Below are 13,841 nucleotides of genomic sequence, written 5' to 3' on the forward strand. Positions count from 1 at the left end.
TGATCCAGTTTTATTTATTTATTTAACATATTTTTATACCACTCAAAACTTATGTTTCTGTTGACATAGTATACCTGGACTGTCAAAAAGCTTTCAACAAAGTTTCTCATCAAAGACACTAGAGAAAACTTAGCAGTCATAGGATAAGGGGGCAAGTTCTTGTGTGGATTGGTAACTGGTTGAAGGAGAGGAAACAGAGGGTAGGAATAAATGGACAGCTCTCTAAATGGAGGCAAATAAAAAGTGGGGCCTCCCAGGGATCTGGATTGGGACCAGTGCCTTTTAATAAACTATCTAGAAGTTGAGATAAGCAGCAAAGTGGTCAAATTTGCAGATGACACCAAACTATTTAGGGTCTGAGCTGTCGGTGACTGACCAGGAGAGGGATCTTGGGGTCATGGTGGACAGCTCGTTGAAAATGTTGACTCTATGTGTGGCAGCTGTGAAAAAGGCCAATTCCAAGCTAGAAATCATTAGGAAGAGGATTGAAAAAGAACCTGCTAATATTATAATGCCCTTATACAAAACTAGGGTGCGGCCACATTTAGAGTACTGCGTACAGTTCTGGTCACCGCATCTTAAGAAAGACATTGTAGAACTGGAAAAGGTGCAGAAGAGGGCAACCAAAATGATCAGGGGCCTGGAGCACCTTCCTTACGAGGCAAGGCTACAACACCTGGGGCTTTTTAATTTAGAAAAAAAGACAACTGAGGGAAGATATGATAAAGAAGTCTATAAAATTATGTATGGTGTGGAAAAAGTTGAGAAACACATTTTTCTCCCTCTTGCATAACACTAGAACCAGGGCTCATCTCATGAAACTGATTGCCAAGAGGTTTAGGATCGACAAAAGGACGTACATTTTCATAAAACACATAATTAATCTATGGAATTCTCTGTCACAAGATGTGGCAACAGCCAACAGCCTGCATGGCTTTAAGAGGGTTTAGATAAATTCATGAGGACAGGTCTATCAATGGCTATTAATCTGAGGGCTATAGGCCACCTCCAGCCTCAAAGGTAAGATGCGTCTAAATACCAATTGCAGGGGAGTAAAAGCAAGAGAGAGGGCATGCTCTCAGCTCTTGCCTGTGGTCTTCCCAAAACCATCTGGTGGGCCACTGTGTGAAACAGGATGCTAGACTATATGAGGCCCTGGGCCTGATCCAGCAGGACTGTTCTTATGCAAGTAGTAGCTAACAGAGCTGTGATACTATCTTTCTTTGTGCTATTGACTTAGAAACAGTACACCTGAGACACTGGATAGCCATAGTTAATGACACACCTCATAGGCTTACCTTGGATATGCATCTCCCGAGTGCTGACTGTGGTATGTCACCAGAATATAGTCAAGGTTATCCCTATAGTACACTGCTGAGAATTAGTTACTGTATTTTTTTTTTTGCCACTACTCCTGAGGCATGCACAACAATTCATGCAATTTAAGGGGCTTAATTTCACCACCTCAGCCATGCAAACTATACATCACCAGCTTTGTATGTGTGTGTTGAAGGGGAAAAAATCTTTTGAGCAATCTAAAGCAATTCAAACCAGATGTTTAGTGCCACTGTTCTTACTTTACACATAAACATATTTGCTTAGGAAATCTATACTTCAGTGTTTTGCCTACATTTAGTTACCACTGTAGCATGGACACTTCTTTGCAGAGATAGGAGTAGGCACAACATGCTGTGGATACACACACAGCATTATTAAAGCTAAGCAAGTAGGGACCTGATCATTACTGAGATGGGAGATCTTAAGAAAAGCCCCATGAAAGCCACTTTGAGCTTTCTTGGGATCCAAGTATCTAAATTAATATTCTGCCTGTAGCTTTGCAAGTCACCAGATCAATCTGTACATCAAGATTCTAGGAGCTATTTTTGCAATGTTTAAAAACAATTGGCATGGGACAATTTTGAGTAGTTAAGGCTCTGAAAAAAGTCAGGACCAGCTGCTCCCATTCAATCAGGTACTTATCAATGGACAACTAGTTTAATGCATAACGAGACTCAGTCCACAAAGGACAGATTTCAAAGATAATGTGCCTTGCTTTGATTCCTGAAACTGTGGAATGACAACTGATGTGAAGCAGAGGCTGTCATTCAGTGGCACCACATGCTGCTTTTAGGGTTGTGCATGAAGCATTTTGCGCACATCGGGGGTGATGGAGAGTGGGCATTTTAAAACGAGGAAGGAAGGTCTTACCTGACCCTCTGTTGCTCCTCCGCCTTGGCTCTTTGGGTATTCAATGCTGTGCCATGCAGCTGCAGGGCTGCTCCCAGCAGCCCTCAAGTGGCATCAGACATAAATGCACATACACCATTTAGGTGCCGCTGCTGAGAGCAGCCCTGCAGTGCAGTGTTTGATACCGACAGAGCTGCAGTGGGGCCGTTAAGATCGGCCTTCCTCTTTTTAAAGCCCCCGCTTGCCCTCCGCCGAAATCCTTCAAATGATTCAGCTCAAAGCGTTCCAACGCCTCGATTTAGCACCAACACACTTTGTGCACATGCCTATTTGTTTTGCCAGCAGAAGATTCCTGGTTCAATACTTAACATCTCTAGTTAGGACTAAGAAAGGCTCTTGTTTGAAACCCAAGTCAGTGTTAGTCAGCATTGCCAAAACTGAACTAGACAGAGCAACGGTCTAAGAAGGCAGCTCCATATGTTCAACACCAAACTGACATGATATTGTGAACCTAAGTAGTACTTAGATATTTATTTAGTAATAGGGGATGGGACCATAACTCAATGGTAGAGCATCTGCTGGTCTTGTGGTTGCAAGCATGATTTGTCCCCTTAGCTAAGCAGGGTCTGCCCTGGTTGCATTTGAATGGGAGACTAGAAGTGTGAGCACTGTAAGATATTCCCCTTAGGGGATGGAGCTGCTCTGGGAAGAGCAGATGGTTTCAAGTTCCCTCCCTGGCTTCTCCAAGATAAGGCTGAGAGAGATTCCTGCCTGCAACCTTGGAGAAGCCACTGCCAGTCTGTGAAGACAATACTGAGCTAGATAGACCAATGGACTGACTCAGTATATGGCAGTTTCCTATGTTTGGAGAGGAGAGCTGGTCTTGTGGTAGCAAGCATGACTCGTCCCCATAGCTAAGCAGCGTCTGCCCTGGTTGCATATGAATGGGAGACCTGATGTGTGAGCACTGCAAGATATTCCCCTCAGGGGATGAAGCCGCTCTGGGAAGAGCAGAAGGTTTCAAGTTCCCTCCCTGGCTTCTCCAAGATAGGGCTGAGAGAGATTCCCACCTGCAACCTTGGAGAAGCCGCTGCCAGTCTGTGAAGACAATACTGAGCTAGATAGACCAATGGTCTGACTCAGTATATGGCAGTTTCCTATGTTTCCTAGGTTTCATCCCTGTTTTGCACAAAGTGGCTGTTCCTAGCTTCTCCCTTTGTTTTTCAACCAGTTAGTGTGTTTGGGACAGGGAATCATTTTCTTATTTGTTTTACTATGTAAACTGCTTTAAGATTTTTACTGAAAAGCAGGATTATTTCACTACTTTAAGCAATCAAGGAAATGTTTTCCAGGAATGTAACAAAAAAGGCAAAGTTACAATCTAAAGCAAGTAAGTTGTGCTAAGTATGGAACTTGCACTGCAGACTACTGTTGCACCACTGCAAGTGCGCAGTTGTCACAATCAATCCAAGCAAGACGGAGGTGCTTATTGTGGGGAGTTGTAATCTGCAAGATGGGATAGAACTTCCTGTTCTGGATGAGGTAACACTCCCCCAGAAAGAACAGGTTCGTAGCTTGCGAATGCTCTTGGACACGGATCTTATCCTGGCGCCTTAGGTTGAAGCTACAGCCAGGTACCGTTTTTACCAGCCGAGAATGATTCGATAATTCCGCCTGTTCCTTGAAGAGACTGACCTGAAATCAGTGCACACCAGGTGGTAGCTCCCAGGTTGGACTACTGCAATGAGCACTATGTAGGGCTGCCTTTCATACATACAGGTGAAACTCGAAAAATTAGAATATCATGCAAAAGTTCATTAATTTCAGTAATGCAAATTTAAAGGTGAAACTGATATATGAGATAGACGCATTACATGCAAAGCGAGATAAGTCAAGCCTTAATTTGTTATAATTGTGATGATCATGGCGTACAGCTCATGAGAACCCCAAATCCACAATCCCAGAAAATTAGAATATTACATGAAACCAATAAAACAAGGATTGTAAATAGAACAATATCGGACCTCTGAAAAGTATAAGCATGCATATGTATTCAGTACTTGGTTTGGGCCCCTTTTGCAGCAATTACTGCCTCAATGCGGCGTGGCATGGATGCTATCAGCCTGTGGCACTGATGAGGTATTATGGAAGACCAGGATGCTTCATTAGCGGCCTTCAGCTCTTCTGCATTGTTTGGTCTCATGTCTCTCATCCTTCTCTTGGCAATGCCCCATAGATTCTCTATGGGGTTCAGGTCAGGTGAGTTTGCTGGCCAATCAAGCACAGTAATCCCATGGTCACTGAACCAGGTTTTGGTACTTTTGGCAGTGTGGGCAGGTGCCAAGTCCTGCTGGAAAATGAAGTCAGCATCCCCATACAGCTCATCTGCGGAAGGAAGCATGAAGTGCTCCAAAATCTCCTGATAGACGGCTGCGTTGACCCTGGACTTAATGAAGCACAGTGGACCAACACCAGCAGATGACATGGCTCCCCAAATCAACACAGACTGTGGAAACTTCACACTGGACTTCAAGCATCTTGCATTGTGTGCCTCTCCATTCTTCCTCCAGACTTTGGGTCCTTGGTTTCCAAATGAGATGCAAAAGTTGCTCTCATCAGAAAAGAGGACTTTGGACCACTGAGCAACAGACCAGTTCTTTTTTTCTTGAGCCCAGGTAAGACGCTTCTGACGTTGTTTGTTGTTCAGGAGCGGCTTGACAAGAGGAATACGACATTTGAAGCCCATGTCCAGGATCTGTCTGTGTGTGGTGGCTCTTGATGCACTAACTCCAGCCTCAGTCCACTCCTTGTGAAAGTCCCCAACACTTTTGAATGGCCTTTTCCTGACAATCCTCTCCAGGCTGCGGTCATCCCTGCTGCTTGTGCACCTTTTTCTTCCACACTTTCCCCTTCCACATAACTTTCTATTAATGTGCTTTGATACAGCACTTTGGGAACATCCAACTTCTTTTGCAATTACCTTTTGAGGCTTTCCCTCCTTATGGAGGGTGTCAATGATGGTTTTCTGCACAACTGTCGTCAGCAGTCTTTCCCATGATTGTGATTCCTAATAAACCAGACTGAGAGACCATTTAAAGGCTCAGGAACCCTTTGCAGGTGTTATGGATTGATTAGCTGATTGGAGTGGGACACCTGGAGCCTACTGTTGAACCTTTTCACAATATTCTAATTTTCTGGGATTGTGGATTTGGGGTTCTCATGAGCTGTACGCCATGATCATCACAATTATAACAAATTAAGGCTTGACTTATCTCGCTTTGCATGTAATGCATCTATCTCATATATCAGTTTCACCTTTTAATTCGCATTACTGAAATTAATGAACTTTTGCATGATATTCTAATTTTTCGAGTTTCACCTGTAGTTTGGAAACTTCAGTTAGTCCAAAATGTGTTAGCCAGATTAGTCTCTGGGGTATCTTGGCAAGACCACATTATGCCTGTTCTTAAACAGTTGCACTGGCTGCCAATATGTTTCTGGGCAAAGTACAAAGTGCTGATTACCACCTTTAGAGCCTTGAATGGCTTAAGCAGGTTACCTGAGAGAATGCCTTTCCCTACAAGATCCCCACTGCTCAGTAAGATCATCATGAGGGGAATGTGTCTGGGTACCATCAGTTCATCTGGTGGCAACATGAGATCAGACCACCTTAGTTGTCACCCCTGGGTTGTGGAACGCACTTCCCGTAGATAGGAGAGGATAATCTTCCTTGGAGGCCTTCAGAAGAGCCTTAAAGACCCATCTTTTTAGCCTGGCTTTTAATATCTAGTTTTAATTTTAATCTGGGTTTAATTTTTTTAATTTTAATTGTTTTATGTGTTTTTTATTTTAATGTAAACCGTATATATTTTGAATAAATAAATAAATCCTCATTTGTTTGCTTTTTTCCAAAATTGTGTGCCAGCTCTGGCATGCATTCTACATGTATTAACTGAAGCTTTCTAAAGTGTTTACCATGACAAAAGCTACACAAGCAAAGTTACATCCATAAAGACAAGCATCATACATAAGGCAGTCCTTAAGCAATAGAATCTTCTGAAGTAATCTGCTTAGGAGTATCTGGAAGCCTAAATGGGTACATATTCTTATGGAGAACTATAAGAGCTCTCATTTGGAGAGTGGACTTTGTGCATATGAGTACCACTTATTAACCCAAGTGTGACATGTTGTTCGTAACCAGCTTTTGGATAGAATTTAAGGGCCATTGTGTGAACGATGTTCAGCTCCTTGCAGGGGCAGAGCCACCATTGGGCCAACGGGTTCAAAGAACCCGGGTCGTGTCTCGCGACCCTGACACGCCCCCCACCCCACGTCTGACGTCAGACGCGGGAGTGCTAGTTTAGCTCCTGAACGGGGGCCACATGGCACCTTTGGGAGCTAAACTAAGGCTGGAGCTGCAAGAGCCGCTCCTGGCTGCGCTGCAAAAGCAGCGCCAGCCTTAGTTTAACTCCCCAAGGGAGCCTCAAGGCTCTGTTCGGGAGCCAGACCACACAACCCCCGCATCTGCCGTCAGACGCGGGGGGCGGTGTCAGCAGGGCTGCTGCCGCAGCCAGGCCACCAGTGGTCCCGCTTCGCACCTGGCTCCTTGGCCAATTACCACTGGTACACTGACTCACTGAGGTTGTTCTCACGACCAGGGAGAACATGGATAGGGCTGGTTATGAGAAGCAGCGGGATCACTCACAATCCCAGAACTCCACCCCCAGGTAGCCCTGTTTTTGTTCCAGGGCTAAAAGTGAGGTAGGAGGACATGCCTGTGTCATATGGGTGCTCGGGCTGCCAGCAGCCATTAAAACTACAGGGGCTGGGGAAGGAGCAACCCAGCAGCAGGAATTCCCACAATGCACTGCACTGCTAATGCAGTGCATTGTGGGATACCTGGTGGCTGGGCCGCTGGCTTCATGCCACTTATCTGGTAGCCACTGATCATGTGAAGGAAGACTGGTTGACTCCTACCTTCCCCCCAGCCCTTCCCATTTTGGTTGTGAGGACAACCACTCTGTTTTTAAATCCAGTTCTGTTTTGCTTTTGGATGCTGTAAAGCAGATCTGAAGCATGATTACCCATGAAACCAATTTGTTGTATCAAGTCCATACATATTTTTCAGAAGTTCCAGAAAAACACACCTATATCAGATTGTTTGCGGTGACATACTTCTACAGCTTCTGCCAAGTCCAAATGCCACAATTCTAATGGCTTGTTATTTTTGTGTGCTCAGTAAATTAATGAAAGTGGGTTTTCCAAGTTCCTGCTTAAAGTCACAGGATCCCAAGTAATATAATAAGGGGGGGGGGCGCAAGCACATCACTGTTTCGAGTCCTGATCCCATGGAAAGCATGCCCTTGGCCCACAGCATGCAAGGTGAACAACTTTCATGCCAGGACCTGGAAAAACACTGCTATCCTTTGCCTGTATAATTCAACAATTAAATATGTAAACAGGTTACAAAATGGTTCCACTAAACATTAAGCCATCCAGCTCAAATACCTTGATTGCTCGGACAAATCGAGCTTGCAAGCGCCTTCCCAAGAAGAGGAGGTTGTTGACAGCAGAAGGAAGTAGTTTATTATAAAACTCTTCAGGCTCCTCTCTCACCTCAAGGCCTACAGAACAGAGGCTAAGAAAATAAGACCACACACTATTGTTTCCACACTCAGTAGTTTACAGGTAGTGCCCCCATACCCTCAAGCCCACAAACCACACCATAATTTGAAAACAGAAGGGCTAGAAACAATTCAGGAATAACTTTTCATAACCATGGTGGATTTTACCTTAGTATCTCTGCTATCCGGGCTGCTGTTGTCCAGCCTCCAAACACTCTGGTATAATCTTGTGTAAGGACTAAGAGGCAGTATTGAGCCAGATCATAGTAGTATATGTCTTGCTTAATTTTCTGCAATTCTTTACTTCCAGAGGGTGCACTGGTTAAAATATCTAGGAAAGATCCCCCCGCCAAAGAACTGTGTAAATTCCTGATCCATGCGTCAACAATGTTTTAATTTTCATATTACCCTTTCACTCTAAAACTGAAAATATTGGCCAACACCCTAAATAAATTATTCGAAGGAAGCCCATGATTAACTTGTCCTATTATGTTCAGAGGGACTTCCTTTGAATAGTTTAGTCAGGATGTGAGCCAATAGGGACAAACAGACTGAGCATAACATGATAATGTGCAACGCCAGCTACCTCTTCTCTGCCTGCTTTACTATAACCACTACTATCTTAAAATTTGCATAAAGGCAAATTGAACAAGCAAGTAGGGCAATTCATGCCTAGGTTGACAGGTGACATTAGATGGAAGAAACAAGATGGGAAGAGATGAATGAGAAGGCATGAGAGAGAGTTAGATGGAAGTGGAGGTACAAGAGCCAGCGTGGTATAGTGGTTAGAGTGCTAGACTAGGACTGGAGAGACCCAAGTTCAAATCCCCATTCAGCCATACTACTTGTTGGGTGACTGGGCCAGCCACTTCTCTCTCAGCCTAACCTACTTCACAGGGGTATTGTGAGGAGAAACCGAAGTATGTAGTACACTGCTCTAGGCTCCTTGGAGGAAGAGCAGGATATAAAATGTAAATAAATAAATAATATTATTATAAGTAAGTTGAGGCTAGGGCAGTTTAAAAACGGCTTTGAACCACCATGAGAGAAGTCTGCAAAGCAGAAATTTGCTTCTGGTAACCAAAGGGCAAAACTTCCTTGTTCCTCATAGTACAGATTGCCAGACTCTGGCAACAGAGACTTCCATGACTGAGGGGTAGACCTGTAGCAACGGACTGTTTTTCTAACCCTCCAACTATAAAGCTGCTGTGCCTCATCCCTTGTTATTCATAGAGGGACCTTGCACATCTTGCATTTCAACCCCCTTCTCAGTGTTTGCCTGTCAAATGGCCATCCACGGCATTCCTACCACATGGACATCCAGCCTATGTCTGAAAACATATACAGTGGTCCCTCGACCTATGAACTACTCGACTTACGCTGTTTTCGAGGTACGAATGACAAAAAAGACCGGAAGTCGTTGCCGTTTTAGATGCGGCTTACTCGACCTACGAATTTTTAGATGCGGCTTCCTCGACTTATGAATGTTTTCAGACCTCCGTGGATGCGCTCTTCGACTTACGAAAATTTCGACCTCCGAACATGCGTTCGGAACGGATTAACATCATAAGTCGAGGGACCACTGTAGAATAATTATCTCTCACGATCTGGATGCTGCTACCACAGTCTAAAATTGCATGTTCAACCTGTGGCCTAAGGCACCTGGATCCTTTTCACAAGTCCTTCTGCCAAACCGGGTCTCTCTCATACTATGCTTGAGAATTTAATTTATATTTTTATATATTTTTTGCGTAAGTGCAAGAGTTTACATTTGTCTCTATTGAACTGCAGCCTATTAGTAACTTTCTTGACCTTAGTTTGCACATATTAGGAAAACACCTTTTTGTTCCTTTTGGCATCACTTGCAAGCCTCAGCTTTCCACACACTACCCCATAAGTTCAGGCTACTTTTTTGAACTTTCCCTTTTGTTATATGTTTCTTCTTCCATGTCTTCCCCCTTCTATCTCTCCCTGAACACTTTAAACTGGGCTTCCATGCTCTTCAATTTTGTGCAGGTGTGTGCATTATTTAATGCAACCCTCCTCTCCCTTTCTGCTGGGACTATTCCTTTTCAACAAATTATATCTTTCAACTTCTATGTTTCAATCTTGAGTTTTATCCCACTCCATTTCTGTGATACCTATCAAATCATATTTGCTTCCCGTGTCAGGATTTCAAGATCTTCCGCATTCCACCCCCGCCCCCAAATCTCTGAGGCTATTCACACGCGTGGAGGAAACTAGGCTAAGGGAGCCCAGTCTGGTTTCCCCCGCACATGTGAACCGCCGGGACCTGAGTGGCTCCAGGTGGTTAGCCCACTTAACTGCCCCCCACCATGAGGTTAGCAGAGCGAACCTCAGAACAGGACACAACATCATGACATTCCTGTTGTATTCTAGTGAAGCACTAGGCAAGGAAACGTGACATTTTGAAATGCTGCTTCTTATCTCTTCAGACCAGCCGAACCTTTAAGAAAGGTAAAGCCCCCATCCTTGGATCCTATTTGATACAATGTGGTAGAGTATCTGACAAATTACCAATATCTGAGGCATTTTTAATTAGAATCATTTCTGGTTAAAATGCTCCACTAGAGCTTGCATTGCGTCAGACCTGATTATCAGGCCGATGGAATGCAAAGCCCTAACAGACAGAAATCTACACACCACTTATTTATTAATTACATTTCTAGATCGCCCCATCTAAAGGCTCTGGGTGATGCACAAGTTTAAAAAACATAAGAAGAAACACCATTTAAAACACACTGCTTAAAACTATATAAAAACCATTTAAAATGGTTAATACGGATGAGAAAGAAGAATAGATTTGGGTGTCATCAGCATACTGGTAACACCCTGCACCAGATCTCTTGATGACCTCACCTAGTGGTTTCATGTAGATGTTAAAAAGCATTGGTGACAGAATGGAGTCCTGAGAGACTCCATATAAGCAACCATCATCAAGCTCCACCATCTGGAAACTGCCCGAGAGATAGGAGGGAAACCACTGTAAAGCACTGCCTGCTATCCCCAACTCCCTCAGGCAATCCTGAAGGATACCATGGTTAATGGTACTGAACGCCACTGAGAAATCCAAAAGAACCGACTGTCACACTCCCTCTGTCGATTCCCTGGCAAAGGTCATCCATCAGGCCAACTCAACCCCACAGCCTGCTCTAAAGCAAATTTGAAATGGGTCTAGATAATCTGTTTCCTCCAAAACTGTCTGGAGCTGGTTAGCCACCACTCTCTCAATCACTCTGCCCAACCATGGGAGATTGGAGACCGGTCTATAACTATCCATCACAGAGAGATCTAGGGAAGTCTTCTTACATAGTAGTATAATCATTGCCTCCTTCAAACAAGGAGGCATCCTACCCTCCCTCAGCGATGAGTTAATCATATTAACTAGGCCACCTCCAGAAATTTCCCTGCTAGATAGAAGCAGCCAAGTTGGACAAGGATCCAAACAACAAGTGGCAGGCTGCACTACCCTAAACAGCTTGTCCACGACCTCAGGCATCACAGATTGAAACTGATCCAATCTAATCTGCAAGAGGGATTGCTGGACACCACCTTAATAGACTCTGCAAAAACAGTGGAGTCCAAGTCGGCCCAAATACAAGAGATTTTGTCTGCAAAGAACTGATTAAAAGCATCATGGCAGAACATAGTCTCCTGGAACTGGTTCGAAATGGAAGGAGCCTGAACCAAACACCCAGGGGCGTAGCTAGGGGAGAGGGGGCCTGTGTTCATTCCTCTCTCAGGCGGCCCCTCAGAGTGAGGGAGACAATGAAGAAAATAGGGAGGGATGAAGCTGGAGGGCCCTCAGGAGCTGGGGGCCCATGTTCTTTGAACACTTTCGTTCAATTATTGCTACGCCCCTGCAAATACCTTACAACACGAGACAACTCCACTGAACACGAACTTGCAGGAACAATGCATGCAGACCAGAATTGTTTTTTTGCCACACACAAACCGCTTCCGTATATACCTTCAAATGGGCTCTATGCTGTGTTCTATCAATTTTGAGCCAAGTTCTCCTCCACTTGTGCTCCAGTCGCCTACCTTGCTGCTTCAGACTTGGTTTTAGGGCTAAACAATTTCAACTTATTTACCTTTTAGTTTCAACAGCAACACAGGAACATCCTGATGGGTGCTTTCAGTGACCTGGGCAGCCAGAGATAATATTCTGGGATCCACTGGTAGTGACATAATTTCTCACAGATGAACTACCTGATGAACTACCTTTTAATAAAAAGAAAGAATGGAAGTAAGATAAACAGCAACACATTTATCTTCAGTTAGACTGATGTGGTTGTGTAGCAAGTGAACCAGTTTACAAGAAGCAGTTCAATAATTATTTAAAACTTGCCCCAATGAACCAACATCGTAGATTCATCAACTGTTTTCTTCTATTGAAAATCTATTCCTTTAATGACACTTATTTTCTACAATGAAACTAGAGAGCATCTCTAAATTGCAGAGGTCCTGTTTTAAGTTTCAAGCTTCACTTCCTGGCTTTTCCAGTTAAATAATCTCAACCAAGTTATGCAGGAAAGACATTTGCCCAGGAACCCGGAAAGCTAGGGCTAGCCAGAGTAAACAGAACTGGACTAGATTGATCTAGAAGGCACAGCTTCTTATACCATAGAACAATTAGTTATGGGGCAGCTAATAAATAAAGTTTATTAATTATCATCATCATCATCATTATTGGACAGCTATCAAAAGCTCTTAAGTGATCATTGCACAATAAGGACATAAGGACCTCCTTTCTACTGTAGACAAATGGTCCATCTAGTCCAATACTGTTTACCCTGGCTGCAGCAGCTCTCCAGCATCATGGAGAAAGGTCTTTCCTACACATTGAAAGATGATGCAGTCCTGAGAAATGAGGGACTATAGCTCAGAGGTAGAGCATATGCTTTGCAAACAATACTGAGATATATGGACCAACAGTCTGAATCTGTATAAGGCAGCTTCCTGTATAATATCTATCCAAGCTGGCATTGATGGGACAAGACACAAGGCAATTAGCTCATGTCATTAGAAATTACCAGCTTGATTGCATTAATCAGTTTTTAAAAGGATTACAGCTGAATAGAGTATAGGAAACCTGTAGAAATAACTAAAATATTTCAGGGTTTGGGGTGGGAATACCGCTTAGAAAACAACAACTGCAGACTAAAATTTGTGAGAGAATCAAGCAAAAAGGAAAACCAAAAAGTCCCAACAGAGGTCATAGCTAGTGACTTGCAAGTTTTACTTTCTTCGAGTGCTTGAACACTGAAATATAAGAATGACCAAATATAGCACCATTATGTATTTCTAGTTTCAGTACCAACAGCTTATTTCTTAAGGAAGAAAAAGCTCCTGTGCAATGTTCCCTCAAACAGGAGGCACCAGGATAAAATTGGTGCACACCGTCAGGATAAAGTACAAAATAAAAGTACAGAGTCAGCTTCACTCTTGCACCTGCTTTCGACGAGAAGAAAATACAAAATGCAATAAGATGCAGTATCACTGCCAAAGGCTGAGGCAGTGGAATGGAAATGGGTTTTGAGTTTCAAGTGCATTTTGAGTTTTAAGTGCAAACCTGAACTTGACTCCTTCAACAACATTCAAGAGTGCCAAGGATGAAGCACAGTCTCCCAAGACCTTGTGCCCTTACTCAGTCGAACAGCGAGGGAAAACAATGAATTCAGCCACCCTCCACAGACTCTAAGCTAAGCTATACCCAAAGAGCTATACATACACACTAGCTGTTGCCAGCCCTTCCTCAAGCCGCTTCTCTTAGGACCCAAAAGGCCTTACAGCAACAGCAGTTCATCCTCTGACGTCATATTTCAGCCGCGGCGTGAAGTCACACGCGCTTCCCCCCAATGGCAGCGCCGTCCATAGCGCGAGCAATTCACTTTGCATAACCGCGCCCACTCTCCCACAACCGTCCTTCCGTCGTAATTTGCATACGGCACGTTTTTCTTTTAGGGCTCAAGCCTCGCCCCAGCTCCAGGACGTTCATCCATCCGA

The 13,841-nt window shown here is 43.9% G+C and overlaps 1 protein-coding gene across 3 annotated transcripts in view; it reads right to left on the minus strand.

The window, feature by feature from the left end:
• Positions 1-13,820, minus strand: part of IQCB1 (IQ motif containing B1) — a 36,030-nt gene extending 22,210 nt beyond the window's left edge. Inside the window, exons 1-4 of one of the 3 annotated variants that reach the window (XM_053265435.1) lie at positions 13,626-13,820; positions 11,927-12,056; positions 7,980-8,142; positions 7,696-7,825 (exon numbers count right to left, since the gene is read on the minus strand). In XM_053265435.1, the coding sequence (XP_053121410.1) occupies positions 7,696-7,825; positions 7,980-8,142; positions 11,927-12,023 (390 nt within the window). In that variant the 5' untranslated portion in view covers positions 12,024-12,056; positions 13,626-13,820. Of the gene's footprint in view, positions 1-7,695; positions 7,826-7,979; positions 8,143-11,926; positions 12,057-13,407; positions 13,545-13,566 lie in introns of those variants that run through there. The other 2 variants (XM_053265426.1, XM_053265445.1) reach the window with 2 other exon arrangements.
• Between the last annotated feature and the right edge of the window lie 21 nt (positions 13,821-13,841).

This window comes from Hemicordylus capensis, chromosome 1 (assembly GCF_027244095.1).
Source record: "Hemicordylus capensis ecotype Gifberg chromosome 1, rHemCap1.1.pri, whole genome shotgun sequence".
In the NCBI taxonomy this organism is placed as follows: domain Eukaryota; kingdom Metazoa; phylum Chordata; class Lepidosauria; order Squamata; family Cordylidae; genus Hemicordylus; species Hemicordylus capensis.